The 25,467-nt window shown below is 31.7% G+C and overlaps 1 protein-coding gene across 2 annotated transcripts in view; it reads right to left on the bottom strand.

The window, feature by feature from the left end:
- LOC123709468 overlaps window positions 1-25,467 on the bottom strand; it is a 104,463-nt gene that overhangs the window by 30,470 nt on the left and 48,526 nt on the right. The window contains exons 1-2 of one of the 2 annotated variants that reach the window (XM_045660856.1): window positions 14,751-14,768; window positions 7,874-7,986 (exon numbers count right to left, since the gene is read on the bottom strand). In XM_045660856.1, the coding sequence (XP_045516812.1) occupies window positions 7,874-7,945 (72 nt within the window). In that variant the 5' untranslated portion in view covers window positions 7,946-7,986; window positions 14,751-14,768. Of the gene's footprint in view, window positions 1-7,873; window positions 7,987-14,750; window positions 14,769-25,467 lie in introns of those variants that run through there. The other variant, XM_045660855.1, reaches the window with a different exon arrangement.

Genomic DNA, 25,467 nt, shown 5'->3' with positions numbered 1-25,467 from the left:
TTATATGTATGTTTTTGTTTTATTATTTAAAGGAAATAGTTAACCAAACGCAACTAAATTTATATCTTGAATATAACGATTATGATAGACCATTCTAACTAAACGGAAAATCAGTACGTTCTGTGCCTAACGTAATATCTTAAAATACCGGATGTGAACCAATGTATATTTTTTCTATGTGTACAATTAATATTGGCTCGAATAGTTAAAGTATCGTGAATAAATTGCATTTGACCCGACATTTGTCAGACTGACCACAGGCTTGGCTAGTTTAAAAATAATCGCAAAGAAACGAATGCAATCTGAGGCCAAGAAGTGACAATTGTAGCACCTTTACTTATCAATTAATAAATATAAAAGTACAGTATGTTCGAAGGTCCTTTTTTACCTCAAGGTGTTGTCTTGTCGTAAATACCTTGGACATTTAATACTTAAAGTGAAAGCTATGTAACAAGACATTCGTTTTCAACGAACAATGAGCAATTTTTGCAATTTCATTTAGTTAAATATATATTACTGAAACAATTTACGTTATTTACTTTTGTTTCGGTCAAAAAGTACAACACACATAACATAATGGAAAAACTTAATGACAATTGAACATATCATATTTAAGTAGTTTACTTAAAGATTTAATAATATACATTTAGATATTTATAAACATTTCAAAAATACAAACATATTTTCCTTTCCTTTTCCTTAACTTTTTGATTACCATCACAATTTGAAAGAGACAGGTGAGTAGGTAATTCCGTGTTAAAAAACGGTGACGATTGTGTTGTCCCAAGAACAGGAAAATAATTCACAAATTCCTTAAAAATATCACAATTTTATTTGGTTTAATGAATACATCGTTAGCAATTTACCTCGTTTGAGATCCAAAAGTCAACCGGGTATGTCAAACAAGGCCTCCTGCTTATATAGGCAAATAAAAAACGAATCATGTTTCATCACAGACAAGGTTTATTAATATAAAAAAACGGTGCCAATTATAGCGGTTGTCTAACTAAAATTTCAAATTTGTTAATCGCTATAAAAACTCATAAAGAAATGAATCAGTAGAAAACGTCTTTATAAGATTTATAAAATGCAGCCAGAACATTTGGTATTTTCTTTTCCTACTACTCTATTATGAAGCTTAAACTTTTAATTTCTGTTGAGACCAACAATAACAACTTTAACTCTGTTAATGTTGAAACTTGAAATAGCTTTGTGAGCGTAGAATTTATGTGATTTTTCGAATGCTGCCTCTGATAAGGTGTGGTTAACTTTTTGATTTCGTACGTAGAAAAACTTCTCTGCCTTGACAGAGCAGTGGTCACACTTTAGAGTAACTATTATCCCTATCCCTGCGCCAATCATCCTTATGGAAATCATGGTTAAGCACGTTCTGATTTGATCGGACTGGTATCTCACAGATACTGGTACCTCATAGGTACTGGTACCACACAGGTACTGGTATCACATAGGTACTGGTACCTTACTGGACTACTAGCTTCTTTCATGTCACCATACTTGACTCAATCGTCGATCGTTGAATGATTACGGTTTAACTTTCAGGTTCCACGATGAAATGGTTGGATCTATATTAGAAAATAATTTTTCAAAAATCTTTTGATTCTTCTAATTGTTATTGAATATCATGGTGCTTTTACACTTTATCGTCCGTTTGTATTATAGTATATGTATATTAGGGATAAAAAATATAGGAATAGATTTTAAACGATTTCTTTTTAAAACTCTCAAAACCTCTCTACAAGGCAGACATTTCAATGTCAGCTTCATCTTCGTTTATTGGTTTTTACAGTTCAGCCCTGTGCCTATTAACTCAAAATAATAACTGTTTTGGCATTATGTGTGTTAAACAAATTCACTTAGCTACGGAATCAATTACCTATACAGATTTTTTTATCTTTTATAAAAAATATACCAAGTTGTTAAAAGTAATATTAAAAAGTTATAAGTAAATAAAGTTATAAGTAATATTAATTATCTTATAGTTAAAAATGAACTTCGAATTATATCTAATATTAGGTATTTATTATTATTGTTATCACCAAAGAATTTGATATTTATATATTAATATTTGTTTTCCTTTCTCTTTGGTAATACATTTTTTTAGTGTAAAGCTGTAACTCCAAGTGGCAATAAGTGAGCCCATAATACTATGGTTCAGAAAAAAATCAGTGGCGCGTAAAGGCCTTTAACTTAAAACTAAGTTGGGACAATTTTAGATTAAAGAGTTTGCATTTATTTTTGTATCAATGTATATGCTTTAATTAAAGAAATATTTCTTCTTATATAATTCTATAACAGTCAGAAAACTTAATGACGTTACCGATACCGAATGATATAAGAAAAAACAAACAAAAGAAAACTAAACTTACGAGCTATAATGTATGACAGACTTACGATTTCAATAATTACATCAACACAATTTTAAATTGCAATCGACATTCGAGTCGACAAAATAATTTTAAAACTCCAATTAAGAGGTTTCCTTACAATCCAAGTTTTTACTACAATTAAATTTCACATCTGTTTATATGGGCCATTTCCCTTACTGTTTATGGTGTGTAGGAATTAAGATGCTTTAAGTACCATGTCATAATTAGCCTTTGACTTTAGTGAGGGGACCCAAGTACTTAGTCCGTAACTATACTAGCTAGTATTAATATTTGCTGGTAAACTGATTGAGATTATTTTAAAATTAATTTGTTCCTTTCACTGACTTGTATACATTGTCATATTAGAAAAAAATAAATTATTTATCATTAAGAAGATTAAAGACAAAAAAAATTAAATTTTTTAAAACGTTTTTAAATTAAAAACAATTATAGGTCGCTTTTAATAAATAAAATTAACAAACATTTGTAACACGATCCACAATGCCACAGTGCGACAACTCCTACCTGGACAACATTCAAATACTCGGAGAGTATGTATAATGTATCCCATACCTACGTAATTGTCCTGAATAACTGATACCCCGTTAAATAAACCTGTCCATAAATTGCCTTGGACATTACTGAAAAAAGCTCATTCCGATAGGCGATAACCTGTTAAAGAGTGAACATTAACCCGTACAGGCCATTTCATTACTCCACATCGGCGATTATACCGCAATGTGGAATGGCACTTTTTGTGGACACCGTCATCTATCGGTAAACGACGTAATTAGGGCAAGCTCTAGGAAAATTCGCTTTTTGCTAAATGCTCAAAGATTTCTATGAAAATAATTGCTTTATTTATGATATTGTCACAAAATAAATCCGGGACAACATATAAAAACAAAGATTACATTTTTAAACAAAATATACGAAACAGAAAATATAACTAAATTAAGTACATAAATAGAAAAAAAATCATTAAACAAACAACAACTTAAGAGAAACACATTTTGAACGGATTAAAGCTATGTATTATTATTAAAAACTTATAATTATTTACATAATTCTAAATTTTTAATTTTTTCCAACGTTTCGAGTGCTTTTCAGCGTGCGTGGTCACGGTGACTTAAACAACAAATTAATAGTATAACTAAAGTCCTCCCGGTTTCTAAAATAGTTCTCGTACCCTTTTTAATAAAGTGGACAACGAATTATTTGTTAGTAAATTATTAGAAACTTAAGGAATTTAAGTATAAATTATATTGATATAAATGCGGATTGCGTCGACTAAGTTCATCAGCCTGCTGCTAAACTTATCTGGGTGAAGATTTTAATATATTATTAAGTTTTTTTTTTAAATCCTAGCATTAGAAAGATTTATGCCAAACTGATACACGAAACAAAGTTTTAATTTTTTACGAAGCTGTAACCGAATAGCCTGGAGCCCAATAACTTTTTGAGGAACAAAATTGCACTGAGACCGAGGGCGACTTTACTGTGATAAAGCTGGAATTCGATAACATTTATTTTTCCTGTGTCGCTCTCAACGAATCCTATCTACCTATATATATATAGCAATCTAGTGTTTAATTATAATAATAGTAATCTTTAAACAGTGGGATACAAGACTTTATTCTACACTAAGATATTTTTCTCTTGACAAAAAAGAATCTTAGACATGAAGCCTGTCTATTGGCATGTTACATGTGTATTGTATAAATAAAAAGAAAATATAACTAATTATAACTTGTTTACTTGATATTGAAATCATTGCTTAAACTATGTATTCATATACATATACTATTGCTCATCTATGTATATGAAATAAATTCTCTTACATCATTAAAACTTTCAAAAGATTGCAGTTGTGGCTACAGTGCTTCATTTGCAAGCTGTTGAAGACAGCCTCACTGCAATTGTAAGAACAATAGCGTGAAATTTGAAAGCTTTAGTGGGTGTTAATTGAGAAAAGCACCTGCTCTACCGCCTTTACTTTCGAGTTCCAACTCCTACTGACTTGTTAAGTATTGATATTATATTTAAACATACTACGCCCGAGACGCATTATCAACATATTATATCTTGGTAGAATGGTTACGCAACACAAGGATTTCCATATAGAGGTGTTCAGTTGGACATGATGAAGATAACTATTAATATTTGTATTTTTAGGTAATCAGCCTTCTGCGTCTAACAACACAAATTATTTAGCTAGGTATAGAAACGATGCCACTGGACTTCATTTGTATAAGCTAATCCTACATGTCGGAAAAATGTAGCAAGTAGGTTTTTCTGAGAATGTCCAAGGTAAATGATTCATTAAGTATGTGATGAATACTATTTTAAATCAGATTTAAATATTTGAATTTGCGATGCGTGAATTTATCGAAATATGTACAAAACTTTTCTTTTGAAGTAAAATTTTCTTAAGAAAACTCCCTTATAAACTTTGGTGATACCAAGATTAAACTTTTTACCAACGATCTCCTTTTACTTGATACATTATTTCGTAAATTGTAATTTTAATACATAATATACTAATACTACTTACGAATTTCATAAATAAATTATACATCGTGAAATTGTCTAAATGCCTTATTTCCGCTAAAAGAAAATCTTAAGAAAAGCTACAGTTAGTATCAAAGCTTTAAGCACTCTCTAATTAATAAGTGACCTCCCTTTCGAAGCTCGATCGATATTACTCTACTGCACTGAAAACCTAATCTAGACATCACGACTTCTAATAATGTAATGAGGTCACGTGGTTCACGACCTGCAAATAACTTCCCTTTGTGACTTTAATACATTTTTTAAATTCTTATATAAGCTGTATTGTTATATTTTTTTAAGACCTTTGCCTTTCACGAAATAACATACCTAGTATATTCCGAAAACATTTTTTTAATGTATGGTGTGACAGTATATGCTTACAACTAATAGATACATATTTGTGAAAGTTGTCAGAAAAATTTGAGCCACGCTTAGTATTTATAAATCGAAGAAAATTTATCATTAGTCGTGTAACTTCTGTCTGTACTGCCAAAAATATTATTTTAATGATTAAATATACTACTGATTAAATATAGCTAGAAGATAATATTTAGGACAATACTGTAACTATTTTTAATATTGCACTATTATAACTAAGTGCAAAATAACCAAATGCACTTATGATTGTCTGAATAAATAAATATCTAATTTATTATTACATTTTAAAGGCCGACAATGCACTCGCCAGCCGACTGGTATTGAGAGTGTCCATGGGCAGTTACATAACTTCAGATGTTGCCCTGCTGCCCTGCCCATTGGCCCCCTGTTCTACACAAAATAAATTACAGAACTAACAAAAACTCTTTGCTAGCGAACATGTCTAACCTCAACATTACGCATTCGCCTCGCACAAGACGCGTATTCACTTTCCAAGGAATGCTATTTACATACAGTTTTATGATAATATCATAGATACCGAAAGTTGTAATCCTTGCTTATCGTTGAAATGGAAATCTCAGGTTAAAATGAATATATTATCCGAGAAGTTACTCAAGATAATATTTACACGATCTCATAGGTTAATGAGGAAATTATGTGAGCTTTTGATGTGTAATTAACATTAATTAGAAATATGCGCTTAATTAAAATAATGTTAAAAACACATAACACCATATATATATCGTAAGTTCTTTGTTTCTTAATATCAGATTCTATTACTTAAATATATAATTTATATAATAAAAACCTTCCCAAAATCAATACGGCGAAACAACAGTGTCCTATTTGCTTCAGTGTGCAACTCTCATACCTGAGGTCGTAGGATCGATCCTCGACTGTGCACCAATGGATATTCTGGCTATGTGCGCACTTTCGCTCGAATGGTAAAGGATAACACTTAGACCCAAAAACAGTAACGTGCGTTAGACACAGGAGGCTCATCACCTACTTTCCTATAATACTGACAAATGATCAAACTCAAACTCAAAATAACTTTATTCATATAGATAAACATAAGAACGTCAGAAAAGAAGTTAAATTAATTGTAAATTTACATTTACTACCAGTTCGCAAGTCAAGGGCGTAGAGCGGGCAAGAAACTTTCCCCCACTCTTTTTAATCGCTAAGTTTTGAGTCAAGAAGATCATGAATCAGGTACATTAATCTGCGGCCCAAACCTAAAAAGGTTGTACAGCCACCGATTCATTTTATTCACGCCTTTTCTAAACAGTGCTGACACAACTGTACTACCAGCCTTAGCCTCTAGTGTTTCCTGCACCTTGACAGAGTGCACAAAGTATCAACAGTCGGGGCAAGCACGACTTGAGGCATAATTAACCGCTTAGATATCATTATTAGCAAAAAGTATCATAAAGTGTATTCACGATAATAACTACATAATTGCAATATCTTGGGCGGTAATTACTAGTAAAGTGGTAATGCAAGTGAATTTTCACTTTTCTTCTATTTCACAGTTACTTTCATATACAAATGTGACTTCTCACGATGTCGAGTTCTCCCATTTAAATATAGATAATACATTTCACCTTTAGATAGATTCATTTCACACTGCATCATTTATAATACCTAGTGCAGTTTTAATCTAAAAAATAAATAACCTTTTTGGATCTGGGCCTCACATTTCTGTATCGAGCTTCGTCGAGTATTCGGCTAGTTGACTTTGAAGGAGGCCTTTGCCGAGTGGCAACAGATCTGCAGAAATCAAGCAAGATCCAAATATTGGAATCGTTTTTTTTTCAACCTTCTAATATCTAGTTTAATATAATGATCAATGTTTATGTTTGTACCTAATTCGATCTAAATTAAGGGCCTATATTATAGTTGTCTTTAACCAATTTAACGAAACACACATGGTTTAAACCATTGGGGTCAATGGAGATTGGGTTTGACAGTTTTCGCGGCCGTTTATCTTAAAATGATTATACTATACGATACATGCCACCACGTCGTAAGGCCATGGGATTTTTTTTATCTGAAACGTTTTGTGCTGTCGGCACCAAAAAGTCTTACATAATTTATAGTTAGCTAGATCAGATCAAACCATAATCAAATAATGGTTTTATATTATTGTTGATGTGCGAAGATGACATAATACCCATGTTTAGGTCAGGTATACTTCAAATCCATTAATATCACCGTCGAACCGGGTTTGTCCGGCGACACGCCACATGCGATTACACGCACGTGTTCTCGCATAATCATTACATTGCCAACAATAATATTCGCATAATTAATTGAGCATACAATGGTTATTTTGGACTGCATAACCTATACAAAATTTATTAATACTTTTTGTCAGGGAACTAGAAATAGTCTCATTCGATAAAATAGTATTTGTGAAACTCCATATATACTCGTATAAGAACAGTGTATGATTTGAATTAAATTAATTTTACATTTCATTTGTATATCCTTTTTTTAATCAATTAAACTTGTTTAAGCGCCATCTAGTATAATAAGGTCAAACTACGTACCCTTTGAGACGCGTAGCAAGGGGGGTCAAGAGCGCCCCCGGGCCGGAACATCGCCGCACTTACAGCTGCCATCTGCCGGCTACCTCACTTTGCCCTTCCACCGAGACATTTCTCTGAAAATAAAATATAAACAAATAAACTCCAAGACATCTTAATAAGCAGGATTTTCTGCGTATCTACCGTACTTTTTTAAGCCCTTTACTGAACACACTTTCACTTTTGAAACTAAAGTTTATAACTATACTTGCTAATAATTATATTTATAGAATATGAAATGAAATTATTGGTATAGAAAAATAATAATAATATAATTAACGTTGTTGTAGTTTTACCCAGAGCGTTTTAGTTATAACGGTTATGAACATACGAGTACAATAAAATTTAAAAAAATCCGGTTAAACATATAGCTGACTCTTGTTTTTTATAATGTCCTTCAGTTAATCAGAAGTTCTAAGACGGTTGTATGAACAATCTAACGAAACAGGTACCTAATGATCCGTTAATATAGAAAAACGAATACCTTTGGTGAACCACAGTAATTATTCAAGTATTATGCATAGTTTTACCACTAACAAGTACTAAGAAACCACCTGTGTGGGAAACTCAGTGGTTGTAGGAAGCGGGGTCAACGACCTGTCTACGGATGCGAGCGTGTTGCACAATGCTTTACAAAAAACTATTGCCTTGTCATAATGACACGCGTTAATAAAGTGTTAGTTATTACTTTTCACATAAAGCATTATTTTAATATATTTTAATTATCTTCGACATATCCAGGTTTGTTCACCATTCTTTTAAAGCTTTAAAGCGAGTTTGTAACTAAGAAAGTAACTGCTGACATACCGTCTCAGAAGATCCTGAATTTGGAACCAATATTTTAGTTTATAAAAGAATCGGTTAAGTATACATTATTTGTAAAAAAATGATTCATTGCCTCGCATTAATTGCCTTGGGTTTAAAGATATTACGTAAATCTTAACTAAAATATTATAAATCTAAGTCCAATTATAGTATTAATTATAATAACTAGATAAACCTGTTATCGCAAGAGGCAATTAGGCAAAGATTTAACACCCTTATTCATAAACTTGTCTATGAATAAAACCGTGTAAAGTACCTCACCAAAGTGGGTAAAGCTATAAATAATAATTATCTTACAGCAAATACAATTAAACTAAAATTTACTTTGCGGGGCCTAACTTTCACATGAATTTAGGTTTAGTACAGAAAGTCAAATATTCGCTGAGCTGAATTCTACTTTTATACAGTACACATTTTTTAATATCACACAGCTGGTTTAATTAACCTACTTAAGGGTTCTTTCATTCGGTACATTAGTTACGTACAACGTATATCTGAAAATTATAATAAATTTGTTCTGTGTTTTAAATTATATTTTTATGGTATTTTCTACGTCACATAATGGCGTACTAATTTGTCTTAAAAGGAATTATACATAGCACATTATGCAGTGATAAAATATCACATTATTTAAATATATCAAATTAATTATAATGTTTAATCATATATTCTTTGACGCAACGATTTTTAATTATTTTATTTAATTTTTTTTATTTTTAAACTATTTATTAATCATCTCTTACTAATTTTAATGAAATACATAGCTTTTAAAATTCTTTAATTCCATTTAAAGTGTATTTATACCATGAAAAATTTGTAAAGGTACTATTGTCATATGTATTTTGTGGAGCCAATTACTGATATATATATATATATATATATTATATTTACGTGTCACTTTGTTTGTCCGCTATGGACTCCTAAATTACTTAACCGATTTCAATCAAATTTGCGCACCGTTGCACTAACTTAAAAGATGGGATAGCATAATATATAATTCTACTGTACGTGTATATGTCACTGAACTCCTCGTAAACGGCTGGACGGATTTGAATATTTTTTTTTTGTATGCGTTTGGGTGGAGCCCTGGATGATTTAGATTCACAAAACAGCCCGGCAGATGGCGCTGTAGTCGGTATTTTCTTACTTTGTTTAATGTCGTAAACGCAGTAAATATCAGGTCCGCTAGTAATATATATTATCACGTCTTGTTCATTGCTAATAACCAATTATTCCACTCTTGTGTGTTCTATATCCAAATTATTTTGCGCCTATCGAGTTTACGAAAATGACGGATGAAGCCATTATGAGTATTTCCTATGCTTGATGGTACTGTAAAAGTTCTACTTTATTGGGCATACCATTAAGAACTTGATTTATTACATTTAAGTATGAATGATAATTGTTGAATTACTTCTATTTAATTAGTATGTACACGTAGTGCTGAAGTAATATTTGTAGGGAAACTGAACTAAGTAAAGATTGCTGTAAAATTAAAAAAAATGTCGATACATTAAAAAATTTGATATTATATTTGGGTATTAATTGGTTTTATCCTTTAGGCCTAACCGCCTGTTGACCATTCTGTTTCACGCCGGGCTTTATTTCTCTTTGTCCATCTTTTTTGTTAGTTGTGCGTGCATTACGCTGTTTATTTTCATAAATAAACATATAAATTTATCTTTAACATTATATACATGTGAGAACAAAGTTGTAACTAGGTCACTGGACCGAAGGGTGTCAATACCGGAACGAAAAACAAACTAAAAACTGCATTAGCAGTCACCGTACAGCTCCGCTTTCTAGTATGGAGAAACGCGTAATGTCCAATACGACTTATGCCTATTTAGACTCACTGCGTTAGGCAAAACTACTATAGAACTATTCAATATGTTTATCTATTATCCATAAAATATGCATTATGTGAGGTTCTTAACCTACTTTTCATTTAAAAACTTCTGTAAACGTACTGCAATAAAATACATTTTAAATTTTATTCTTTGACTTTGTTTGTATTCTGTGGTAAATAATTGGAAGCGTCTTGGAGTATTGTAAATTGCATATGACATACTGTAATTTATGTCAAAAATAATTAATTCAAATACGTTTTGGCAGTTCATAGAAACCGGAAAGCAGTTATAGTTCTTGAATTTTTTAGATATAGATATACATATTTAGGTATCATCAGCTATATATATATATATAATAGGTTCTTATATTAAGGTAACGATAACACTATTAATAAGTATGAAGGAGCAAGGCAGGCAGAAGTGCCGCAAGTGTAGTATGCCATGTGATTAAACAGTTATGGTTCATGGATTTTGCACATTGGTTCAAAATCATCTGTATTCATGATTATCTATTCCGTGAATAAAGAGATAATCATATTTTGTGAATGCACATCAAATGACACTACGTGTCCGTTACAAATTGTCTCACTCAATATAACGTAACTGCGCGTGCGCCGCGCTTCTATTAATTTTTATTACAATCACGTTTTAAACTGTTTTACGACATAACATCAGTTTTTCTCACGTTCCTATGACAATTCAAAACTACGACGATACATATTTTATACAGGGAATAATTTCTACTCACGCTCACCATATGGCACAGGAAATATTATATTACTATTATTATAAACATGCTTAATAACCAGCTTATTTTGATTTTCATCATCGCACCGCTGGCAGCATTATTTAGGGCAGTTTGTGCCGCGAGCCATCAGTGTGGAACCAGCTGCCCACTGAAGTATTTCCGAACTAATTCGACTAAGAGTTCTTCAAAAGAAGAGTGTTCCAATTCCTAAAGTTTCGGCAACGCACTTGCGAGCCTTCTGCCAATACGAGTGTCCACTTAACTTCAGGTGAGCCTCCTGTCCGCTTATTTATTGTATAAAAAATATTTTTTTTATTGAAGCACTAGCAGCCCCCGTAAACTTTGTTTCGGCATCACATTGCCATCAATTTTTTTTACTAAGCCTACCTTTTTAATAGCTACATACATATGAAACCTTGTGCTATGCTACCCCAGTGTCTGTGCGCTTTTCGGCAAAAATAACCTAAGTAATAAAATAAAACTTAATTTTTTATTTGTTTATATTTAAAAAAAAAATCTCCAAAACTTCCTCCAGGAAGTTTTGGAGATTTTTTTTTTTTTTATTCCTTGAACTCTGGAGAGTTCAAGGAATAAAAAAAGTACTTTTTTGAGTTTTGCGCTTAGCCACATATGTTGCGATGCATTTTTTATTTATACAAATTATATTTCTTACAGAAGAGAAGATAAAAATAACTATTATAGTATACTGCTGCCAAATATCGATAATCCTGGTGCATCCAACCCCACGTCGTATGATCTCCACTTTGAAACATAGTATATCGGAACTAAAAAATGTATAAATAAATCGTGTCTAAAATTTTCCACGATAAATTTAGCAAGTAATGACGGAAAATTTGAATTTTCTGTTATAAACATTTGAATCAGATATATAATTTCAAACCATCCATAAACTCTTGATAGAGCTACATTGATATCCGTTCATGACCAGCTATCTGTAATGGGATTTATCGTCATAATTAGATAATAAAGAAGCGGAAGGACCAAAATAGTAATTAATTATAGCTAGCAGTTATAGGTCAGTGCTAATAATGCCCAATGCGAAGCGCCATTAGTACCGGATCACCGTTACCTCTACCGGTAGAAACAAATAAAAAATGGCGTATGGTATAAGTGATGAAGCTGGCGAGGATTAATAAAATATAGAACAACAATTTTAGAATATTAGAATTCAATATTTTTTAAACCAGCCGCTAAGACAACTCCACAACAGTCAGTCTAAAATGTTTCCAAACTACGGCATCTAACTAGAAGTAATACTAAAAAAGATGATTCTGATTACTGTTTAAACTGACAGTCCAAATTAAATTTTTGTGCCTCAGATGCTCGAAATAGGATCAGAAACATAAAATAATTCTGACTTAGAAAAGCTAAAATGACATCGAAGGTGGAGAAATCTCCATTCAATCGGAAATTGTCGCTGCTTAAAACTTTCATCAATACGACGTAATTAAACAAAAAGTTCAATAATGCAAAGACATTTTAAGGACGTTAAAGTTCTGTGAACTCGTTTTATTATCTATGTCGTTATAAATAAAGTTCGCGGTTATTTACCGCCCTAATTGTACACCAGTATTGAATTCTTTATCGCTATAATCCTACGCTCAAAGCGACAGATAAAAGTGCCAACTTGCAAGCTCGCCGTCCTTAATTAAAGCTAGGTATGTGGTAGACCGGTGATATGCTGCAGCGATTTCCTTACAAATAGAAAACTCATTATAAACAGTTCGATACATACGACATAATACAATATTTAAGATATCTTGAAACTAGCGTAACTGGTGGATGTGTAGGTTCTAATTGATTTACTAATATCATCGTTGTGTAATTAATATCAGTCATAATATATTTAAACGGATGCCCAAGCATCCGTTGCTGGCGAACGAATCTCATAGTTAGCGAACTAGCCGTGAGCAAGGCCCTGATACGCCTTAAGGTAATGCAAATTAACATATATATTGTGGAAATATATCGAAATAAATTAAAAATTAAATCTCAATTTAGATTTATTGAGGGTTTTAAAAGCTTTGCGTACGATTTTTATACGATTTTTTTAATGGCGTCGGATTCTACTGACATATACGTATATAATAAAGAGATATGAATAAGAGCTAACAACATATTTTTTGTTTCAAACCCGAATGAAAAATATTAGGAAAATATTATACACTGACCTTTATGGGACACGGGACAAACATTTTTGTAATGGTTTAATTAATAACAAGATAGAAATTATCACACTTCAAAATCATAATACATATTTACACACACGCACGATCCACACCCAAAATCTCTAAAGTAATTGAAAAAAACAGTACATTTTAATATTATTGTACTTAAAAGTAACACTTTTAAGAGATATTTAAAAAATAATTATTACCGGAAACTGTCACGAATTATCGAGGCGATAGCTCGTAACGGTTAATTCGTTTTAATTGAATGGTTTCAATTTAAGACTATATAAACTTTTCATTAGTAAATAAGACTAGATATTATTAAATAGGTAAAGTTATGTAATGTAAATTCGATAACAATTAGTATCATGGTAAATATAAAATAAATAACGGCTTTTTAAAGTCTAAAATCATATAATTATTAACCTGTGTGACCTACTAAGCATATCGATCATCTCTTTACGAGAATTTAATTTAATTATGTTGTTGGTACAAAGTTCCTTCCATTCTGCAAAGCGGCAGCGATCCAGACTCAAACGTTAAGTTATTGTCCAAGGTTTCAACAAAGGCTACTCTAATATTGAGAAAACATCGCAATTCATACAAAACGTCAAAATCGCAGTCACTGTCACTTTTAGAAGTAAAACAGTACCAAGTTATAGAAGGTGAACCACATCAAAGAAATATGCCCAATATGCCCCAAGGCCTGATCTAACATGTTCAGTTAATGAGATGTTAATTTATCCTGTTTCAAGCGTATCACCTGTTTAATGTAACAGGCACATACGCTGTTTAATTGGCTATTGTTATGTTAGCCTACTTGGTAAATAGAGCGATGAATAACATATAATGCGTTTGTCTCGAAACGGAGTGCTCATAATGCATTTACAAATAATAATTTAGTGGTATCATTTCAAAAGTTGTCGGCTAGGATGTCAACTTATTAAGATTACAAATAAAATATTTGTGATATGGGCAACAAAGCTAATAACTGACGGACAGTCCATAAACAGTTATTATCATTTTGGTTACAATTACATTAGTTTAGATAGGTTACTATGTTCTGCTAACTAAGTAAGTTAGAATATCTAGAGAAGAGCGTAGGTACTTCCTAAAAGCTGACACATCCATAGATCTTTGGATGCTGTAAATGTAAGCATTCTGTCATCACCTCTAATTAGCTATTCCACAGGTTGGCTTGACTTTAAATTACGAGTGTTACTTACGAGACATCCGCTCATTACCTGTAAAATAAGACGTTATCAATTAGTGATTGTAGGAATGATGAATATAAAGAGATACAGTGTAAGGTAACAACGGTTTGAGGTGCAACTTTAAAAATATAATTAACACTAAGTCTGGTTTTAAAACCATGGTAAAAGAGAAACAAATTGGATGAAATTCTTCTACTTTTTTAAATAACATTAATAAATGGTAGACTACCTAATAGAGACCAGACACAAGATTAAGTGCACCTTTTCCACAACTATCTTACCACGTTGAGATGTACATCGGAGTGTTGTGAAAGTAGCTGAACAGCTTCTCGTCCTCATCCGAGGCACTGAGTTGCTCAAACGCAATTTAAATTGGTTATTAATTTTCTTTGGCCATCGCAGTAAACAAATTACCAGTGTTAAACAATTGCATCAAATCCTATGCCGAAACTTTTCACGTCTAACTTAGATCACAGCCAATTCAAACACTAATAAAACCTAAACAAAAGCACAGCTGTCAAAATTGTTCATAATAAAATCGTTCGACAAGTAGCTAAAGTTAACGATATTTTTACAAAGTCTCAAAATAATTATATGCAAACGTTTAGTACCTCACGCGATGTCGATGCAAAAATACGGCAAAAGAAAACACACGCAATCTCAAACAATAAAAATAAAATGGCAATCGCACGATAACATAAAAAAGCTCAGTAACATTTTCTAACAAGTTATTTTTGTAACAATTGTTCAGTGTCTATTTTATATGACATCGGAGTTAAACTTCGAGTTAGAAGTAATCAATTAGATTTTAAATGCCCAATAAACATACAATAGATATTTACTTAACAACGCTCTCACATCGTGTAAACAAAAAATCTGAACGAATCTTTCGTCAAAACAATATTAATATCATATATTCAATGTAGCGTCATTTGTTTTGCTTTTTATTATTACTAATATAAGAGTTAAAAGAGTCTCGGCCCTTGATTGAAAACATCAGATTTTTGTATCAAAAAAAAATTACGTGAGATATTTTCCTTCATCGTCGACGTAGTTTTAATAGCGTATATTGAGTAAAAAAACTCATACGAACGCCATAAGGGTACATAATCGTGCCCTTACAGAGCCTTCCTACAAAATAACATAAAAAGCATACAAATCGATTGTCACTTTAATTTTTTAGTGACTACTTCATTAATAGCATTATTTAATTAAAAATTAAACGCTTGATTGATCTTAATTACATCACAATGATTACATCAAAAACCTATCAGTACCAATTACTGGCGATTAATTGTTCAAAAATCGAAACTTCCTTTCAAACGCGGAAGCGAATTCAATTATAGTATCATATCGCGCATTATGCAAGCATAATGTAGGTCGAATTCTGCGCAAACGCTTACAATCATTTTATCTTAATAGAGCGCTGTAGATGTATGCAACTATACCGAATGTAAACATAATGTGAGCGCAATATCGTTGTGCAATAGATAAATTATATGTTTAGTGAAAAACTCAAGTATCAAGACTATTTTGCTCAATTAAATTCAAAATTAATTATTTATAACGATGTAACGCGTACTTACGGAGGTCCTTGCAAGCATAATTTTGAATCAATGATGTAACAAGAAATATCTGATTCAGTTATTTTAATAAGACATGAAGGGAAATATAATAAGAATCCAAGGGGAAGTGATTAAATTTTGAAAGGCAAGGTTCCTTTATAGCGTGGGCGTATATTTAAGTTTGATAACAATTATAAATAACTCAACTTATTATTACGTTAATGTACTTATAACATGACATTATGAAAATTATTATGACATTTGCATGCCTACTTTTATATAGAAATATTAATAATAAGATTCATACTATTATAATCAGCCATGTATCGTATACCTTCAGATTTTTACACACAAATTACCAGCAAATAGATATATTTAATGTGACTAAAGAATGCTTAAAAAAATATTTTAAAAACTCTGGTATCTTTTATTAATAATGGCTTTGTTATACTTCCTTCATATTAAATATTTATTAAAATGATCAATGAATCTTAGAACTTATAATCTAGAATTTAGTATGAATTTGTACTTTGTTATATTTTTTGTATAAATTGGTAAAACTGTGATTTATGTTTATGTTTGAATGTGTATTCCGATTTTGGCTTTTGTGTATAATGTAATTGTTTGAATATTGTTTAATGAGTAGCTGTAGGAATACTTAAATAAAATAATTATTTAGTCTAATAGACACAGGACTTACAGCAAGCTGAGGAAAACACACGAAATCCTTGTTTATAGTCCAAACTTGCACACCTGATTCAAAGTCACAGTATATCAACTAAAACCAAAAGTCAGTTATTTCTTAAATTTACATTTCCTTAAAAGTATACTGACGTCACGTGTAAACGCGGTTGTACACTTTACATATTGGCAAAAATCTATCAACATAACACGAATCACAAAAAATAAGGTGAGGGTATGTCAAGGCTGGAATAACACATGTTATGTACTCGTAAATACAAGCGGCGCCATTGAATTGTGACGAACATTTCAATTATTCGGAGGAGAAAGTTTACGATTTTAACTATTCCTTGAGGCTTGGAATGGTCAGTCGGAGTTTATGTTTGATGATTGACGTATGACAGCGAGCTTACTTACAATTTTTACAGAATGTTAAATATAACTACAGAAGAAATCTTCTTGGAAGTTATTTCTACCTTAATTTAGTGTTCATTAGTGTTTTTACATTCATTATAGTAATACATTAATTAAAGTAATCAAATAAATACAATACGTGATCAAAAAAATATAAATAGAAAACTTCTTTATGTACACGCTGAGCTTAGTACATTTGTTTCATTAAAATATGATCTCTGGAGTAAAATTTGACAAGAGAAATAAAAATATACGAAAAATTTGTATACAAAAGTAGATACCAAAGGCCTTAGGCCTGGCAATTCGCTACGTTTTCACAATAATTTTGCAATAATTCGTGCACTTCGTGATATAAGCACGAATTTCTAATTGCTATAATTGTATTATACATACAGCTGTTATTTTTATCAATATAAGAGATTTAAATTGTAGTTTTTTATTATGCCTTGTAACAATTTAAATTTCTTTGCAGTTGTAATTCAATATAATTGTGTGGCAATGTTTTTTTTAGGCGTAAATTATGAACTTCTTATTAATTTCGGTTTAAAGATACTTTATTTCTCAAAGAATTATATTCATTTAGCGAAAAAAATTTGAATATATTAGTTATATACATGTGTTATGAAATTATTTCAAAATAAGCTATACAAAATATTAGTTTCTAACAATTTGTACAATATTATTTACAAAAGTGCAGGTAGGTCGCATTGACGTTACAACATGCAATATGTGACTATCGAATAGAAATAATTTCTTAAGGCGAGAAATTATTTTACAGATATAAATAAATAAATATCAGAAGGGCCTTTTTGATGTTTTGTAAATACAAATTTATTCCATTAATTTATATTCAATAGTTTCAGGTGAAATAGTTTCAATTGCAACGACTCCAAAGATCTAAGTAAAAAGCTTCTTAAAAAGCTGAAGTATGGCAGAATGCCTATCCGCCATATTATTCCTACGCTCAATATCGCCGAATAATAACAATTTCATCCCAGACACATTAAAATCATATGATTATTCAATCGTACATAACATACCTTCAAGTAATTGAACTTTTATACCGTACATTACGTGTTACGTCAAACAACGTGCCGTGAAAAACTTCATCTAACTTTATACTTTTGTACCTGTTAGTACCACATATACTAGAGGACTGCATCTGCATTGCAGTAAAAGTGGCAATTAATATGCTTAAGTTCGATACAGCACCTGTCTTCTGGTAACCTCAGACAGCTAATTATGCAGTTGTTCTTGAAACGCAATAACGTCAAGTTTAACATTTTAAAATAACACCTGTATAAGAGATTTCATTAAAAATACGCACGTGTATAAATAAAAGTTTTATCTATCTCGCCGTATCAGATCTCGCTATCCCGGACCTCGGATACCCACTTGCTACGGTTCTGCCATACCTCTCTCGCTTCATGACATGACATTCGCCATCTATGCTTGTCGGTTATGGGTGGTTTGGACTTGTCCCTTCTGTAGTCGGTTGTATTAAATATTAGGTCCTTACATATGAAATTGGCGTATTTCGTACTGGCCACTTTAATCACGTTGTTCTCCTCCGACATCCGACTGTTTTTTTTTAGTAAAGGGATCAATGAACTACCTATGAGATGGCAAATGTGCATAGAAAACAATGGTTTATACTTTGATATATATTATATTTAAAAATATTCGACTTTTTGTTTCTCCCATACAAAACGCCAGTTTCATATATAAGGACCTAATATAACATAACGTATCAACGCATTTTTTAAGTTCGAGTTTATTGAAATTACCAGATTTACTCAATCCATTATAACATAACAATAAGGATTCTTTGCAAAATTTACTTATGTACCCATATATACGTATAGTATTTTCTGGATGGTGTGGTTTGGATGTTAAAAACACGCAAAAACATTGACCTTTTTTGTTGGTTTAAAAATTTATTTATAACAAAAGCGAAATTTACAAAACTTACCGCAAATATGAAGCAATTTGATGGTTTGAATTCTACTCTAAATTTAGGCAAAGTGAAAGTTGATCTCAATGTCGATAATAAACGCAATTTGCTTGAATTTGATAATCCATTCAACAATTTGTGGCAGATACTACTAACCTAGAACGAAATGTGTAATTATTTAAATGTAAAAATTTATATACTGCCTCCATAGTTAGTACATGTAACGTAATTCCTACAACAATCACTTCTTCAAAGTTGATGTTTTCGTACTCCCCTAGTAGGGGAGTACCAAACGCTATCAAGCGCTTTTGGAAATCGTTGTTATTATTGTTTGTCTTTTGTGTATGTATTGTAAATTGGTATGTTTAAATTTTGGTCTTTTATTTAATAAAAAATAATATCTGTGCGACACGTCTATAATTGTAACTTATATTTTTTTTTACATTTGTTGTATTTTGGATGTCATATATTCTTATTGATAAACACATAAATAGCGAATGTCCCCAGGAAAATTTGTAAATACCTAAAATCGAATGCCCAAGAAGTCTTAAAGAAACCTAAGTCAATCCCATACCACAGTCATATACCTTTTTAACGTTATACGAGTATAGCTAGTATATATTCATAAAAACAAGACTTTATCGATGCTATTATATTATACCCTGTAAAACCAAACCACAATTACGTCAAGAGGACATACAATCTCGATGAAGCTCTTTACTCTCTCTCTTTCTGTTTATTACTTTTATAATTGTGTAATAATAATAATAATATTGAAAGTCTTTAATTCAGATACATTTGCATTTAAACACATTTTCATTTCAATCCTCTTTTAGTGTATAATTCCTCTCTGCCATGTACTACCTGCTGTTTATTTAACGTGGTATATCCACCTTCATAGCAGCAGTGTTGGCCTACTGGCTTCAACGTGTGACTTTCCCTGAGGCCGTAAGTTCGATCCCCGGCTTTGCACCAATGGATTTTCTTTCTATGTGCTCATTTAACACTCGCTCGAACGGTGAAAGAAAACATCGTGAGGAAACCGGCTTGCTGTAGACCCAAAAAGTCGACGGTGTGCGTCAGGCACGGAGTGCTGATCACCTACTTGCTAGATGATCATTTGTTGATCATGAAACTGATACAGAAATCTGAGGCCAAAGACCTAAAAAAGTTGTAGCGCCATTGATTTGTTTTTATATCCACCTTTGCAATTGCCTCCCTCTTTTTCGTATGCTGTACCTTGGGCACCAGTTCAGTAGTTATTTGCTCCATTTTTCTGTTCCTCTTGCCATGTGGGGCCTATTTACAATTTAGTTTAATTATTGTTAATGTAAAATCTGTTACCTTAATTATTTTTCTAAACGCTGAATTCTTTATTTTGTCTTTACTTTTCTTCCCTATCGATCCATGGATCTTTGACACACCTGTAGCTTTGTATGCTACTTATAATTGTATGTTGTTAGGCAAATAAGTACCCTTATAAATAACACAATACGAAAACACTGAAACAGTGTAATTATTGAACGGACGAACGGGATTTATGGTTCCTAAGCAGTGTCTTACAAGTAACAAGTTTTGCGGTGATTTTTTAAATGAACTTACTTAAAAATCTAGTAGCTCAACAACCTAGGTCTTGAACTCGGATCTATAGTCCTATGGATTACACAGATAGTCGATTTGGGTTCAAGGCATGTCTTTTTCGTAATTTTATCACTGTTAAGAACGCACATCGAAAATCTAAAAATCTATTACTCCACAGTCATGATTCTAACACACGGTCTTAGTGTAAACGCGACTAGCCCACACAAACGACTAGGCCAGAATTTTTATGTTACAATTCAGCCAACAAATGCTTCTATTCGTCCAAACATTTTGTTCCCAATTTGCATACGAAGACATTGAAAAATAAAGTCAATTTCACGCACCACTTAAAGTATCTAATTGTAATACAGCCATAGTAAAACAGTTAACAATTCGATTTCTATGTTAGGAGTTACCATTGCTTTCTAAATTGTCTTGTAACAATAAACAACCATTGTTCTATGTGAAGTATTTTAAACACCACAATTAGTAGATAAACAAAACAACTCGATTCTCTCTGAAGATATGGAATTCCAGTTGGTGTTTTATGATGTTTTGAAATTGGCTATTTATTTCACTTTTTATAGCAAGGCGAATTTATATGAAATTATGGTGGGTCAGAGAAAATTTGTCTTGATTTTGGAATTGGAAAAAACCTGTGGCTTCAAATTCCACTCCTGGGTCGTGATAATTTTGCCCCCATAGGCTATCTAATAACTGACTGGGTATACGTTGCGTGTAACTCGCCGTATACGTTGTTTGTTCTCGACGTACAGAGCCAAACTTGCCATAGGTACCGCTAGGCTCTGTACGTCAGGCCCAACTAGTTTTTTTTATGTCATCTCGAAAATAGTTAAATGAAATTAACACGAATGGATAAAAGTGAATAATAACGAATTTTTGGGTTAAGCAAGGTTATACCTAGCTGCTACAAACACAAAATCAAATTCTCTAGCGGTTAGCACTAAAAGATTGGCCCTACTTAATTGTTATTTAATCAACAGTAATTTATAAAACATTGAAAGAAATTTTCAAAGATTCATTCGGTGACATGATCAAACCACAAATCTATAAAGTATCATTATCATGAATTTAATAAAATGCATTTAATTTCGAAACCGAGGCGGAGCGGAACGATTCAATTCAACTAAGGGTGCGATTTATTTTTCAAGAAACGTATGTTTCGTGTAGTCGGGTAGTCTAGTAAGCCTTCTGCTCCTGACTAGACTATCATAATATATTCATATTAAACTTGGATTTCCTTGTCCTTCAAAAAACCCTATTTAAATATCTACGATTACCCTTCACTAGTTAAGTAATTCAATTTTCTTCACTCAAATCGTCGCAATATATCAGAATTCCATTCATCATTCCGAAAGCCATTCTTACGTTCAACAGAGCATCAAATCGGTCCATTGAAAAACGGACACATTACAAATAGATGAAAGTAAATTGCATTGTTCGCATTTCCGTATTTTGGTGATCTCATTCTTTGATACTTCAAGTTAACACCAGTTTCTATTAACGTCGTACGACCTTATTAAAAGACAATCAGGATTACACTGTCTAAACTGAAAGGCTCTATTGTTCAATTAAATTTAGGCTGTAATGAAAATACACCCAAATGTCAAACGGTGTTTGTTTTTTGTAAATTATATACAAAATTCCGACATAAAGAGCAGTATTGACATAGTGGCTTATTGACTTCACCGTGCGACACTCAACCCTAAGGACGTAGGTTCAGTCCCCGGCTGCAACAATGGACTTTCATAGAAAGACATAGAAAGCTATTAATTATTACGCATTATTACGCATTTAACATCGCTCGAACGGTGAAGGAAAACGTCGTCCGGTTACCGGCTTGCCTTAGACCCAAAAAATCGAGTGTGATACTTGCCTATTAGATTGACAAATGATCATGAAACATATTTATTAATCTTCTGAGGCCCAGAACTAAAAAGGTTGTAGCGCCAACGATTATTATATAAAACATTCCATAATGGTAAAGCGAAAGCCATTACTTAGTCTGTGCCATAAAATTCCAATAAATTATGAGTCAAGGTTATTAAATTTAAAATAAAAAAACTTATTAGTTTAGCGTAGACAATATTTGTAAATCCAAATTGTGATTTTTGTCTAAATTCAACAATCGTCTATACTTTTAGAAAGTTCCAGAACAAATTAATGATAATTTTCGTGATCCTACTTTGAAAGTATCAGCTATTTGATACACATAAAATATCCATTAGTACTAACCACGAACTACGCAGCAAAGCAAAATAAATCACTACGGCAAGCGCTGCTATCAATAAAGTCTACCGTTATCTTGTCAGTGAAATGATAGCTTTTACTTAGGTCTATTATTCGCGGATTATTGGCCGCACATTCAATTGTTTTTTCGCTTTGAAATCCATTCAAACGACCGCCTTGGTTTTCCGGAGCCGCTGGAGTGGTTTTTTAGACTGGAATATATATATTCTTTCGTAAATATAAATGGGAAAAAAAATATTTATTTTAGATTCATGTGTCAAAACTTATATGTGATATGTTTTAATTAATAGTAACATTGAATTTGTTAGTCGGTGAAAAAAGGCGCGAGTTTTGGCTTGCCATTTGAATATTTATAAGATTTTTTTTAGAACATATTCGGACTTTTATTCGGGATTACATTGAAATAATTGTTTTGTAGAACTTTAACATAACAATCTGTAAATGTTATTTCTATAAATATTTCAGGTGATTGATTAATTATTCATTAATTTACTTGCCTACACATATAATAGAATACATCTACATTGGAATTCTAACAACACGTTATTAACAAATACCTAACTACCTACATAAAGTATAGAAAGCCAATAGTCTCGGTACAATAAGCTGAACCAGTTTCTATGCCGGAACACTATGACAATTCAGTAAATAGACTTGAAAATGCAAATTGGACATGGAAAACCGATGAAGCCTGATAAGAAAGCGATTTTTAAACGATCAAATCTAGTTCGTTTAATCTGGATATTTAAAATGTTCCGTTTTTATTGTGTTTAAAATACTTATTTAATATGTAGATAATAATTGTAATTAATTTTTTGTTTGTTGCCCTACACTCGGTTGGGGGCAGAATCTTTAAAAAGGAGGCATTTGTGTATGATGTTCTATTTAGGCTTCTTTAAGGCTTCGATAAGAAAGCGATTTTCAAACGATGAAGTCTAGTACGGTTAATCTGGATATTTAAAATTCGCATTTATTGTGATTTAAATATTTATTTATTTAATTTATTAAATGTACATCAATTGTAAACTTTTTTTTTCGTTGTTGTCCCACACTCGGTTGAGCACAGAACTATCTTCAAAAAGTAGGCGTTTTAAAATGTAACATTTGTGATCTATTTACTTGCAAGCACGAAATTAAATGTATGTTCGTCCACAAATTTCAAAAACGATATGATCCTTACGTACCCCACATATATTGCATCTTAAGAAACAGCCCCAGTCTCATAAAATTGATTTGTTTGTAATGAAGCTACTATTATGAAAGGATATAATAAATAATTGTAACCTATTAGGGTGGCTACATATTTATTCTCGTTACTTTATTATTATCATCTCGATGAAATGATGCAGCGTCAATCTCTTAAAGTTTTAGTTAAATAAGCCAAAATAGAATGTTATACGTCGGTAATATTCAATTCCAACAATGCTACATATTTGCAGGTCAAAAAACCCCAGGTAAATAATATAAATAATAAATTATTATTATTTAAAGTCGGTTATTAAGAAAAAAATCAGTTAAAACCATTTACGATTAGAACAACCGGTTATATTGACGAAAATAAAAGATCCCGGCTGAAGTCTATGTATTAAGTACTTAATGCAACGTCATCGGCTGTTACGACTATCGGTTTTTACGACCAAATATGAGACTACTCTTTGATGTGGTTATAGCAGTTTTTGACTGTATTAAATAAAGACAGAAATATGTTAGACTAACTCGGCGGGCTTACGGTAATCAATCCTATATGTAAAGCGAATCTTGTGCAATCATCTCTTCGTATTTTCTGGTATTGAGTCCATCTAACTAAATTACGTAAGAAATTATTCCGCTAAAGATGAACTAAGGCGAAAAGTACTAAAAAGTATTTTTATTGCGCTGCTTGCCTTATCTTGCCTTAATTTGTTTTGAGGTTAAATGGAACTATGTTAATGTTTTTACTAACTTCGACTTAAATTGCTTTAGATAAACTTATACATTATTATTTATTATTTTATTAAATATGTAATTATGTATATATTAATATTGACATGTATTATTAAAATATATATAATATATACATTTTATCTAAACTTATGACACACCCGTATAAATGACAACACTACAAAATGAGATCAGATTTTAATATTTAAGAAGCCTTGTTTGACGAAGTAGGCAAATAGCTTAATATGTCAATAATCTTTGATTAATTTAGAAGTATCCTTCGTATATCTATAAAAATCAATGGCACTACAACCTTTTCAGGTCTGGGCCTCAGATCTCTGTA

The sequence above is a fragment of the Pieris brassicae genome, chromosome 5 (genome assembly GCF_905147105.1).
Source record: "Pieris brassicae chromosome 5, ilPieBrab1.1, whole genome shotgun sequence".
NCBI lineage: Eukaryota > Metazoa > Arthropoda > Insecta > Lepidoptera > Pieridae > Pieris > Pieris brassicae.
This window is presented reverse-complemented; position numbering and strand designations above follow the sequence as displayed.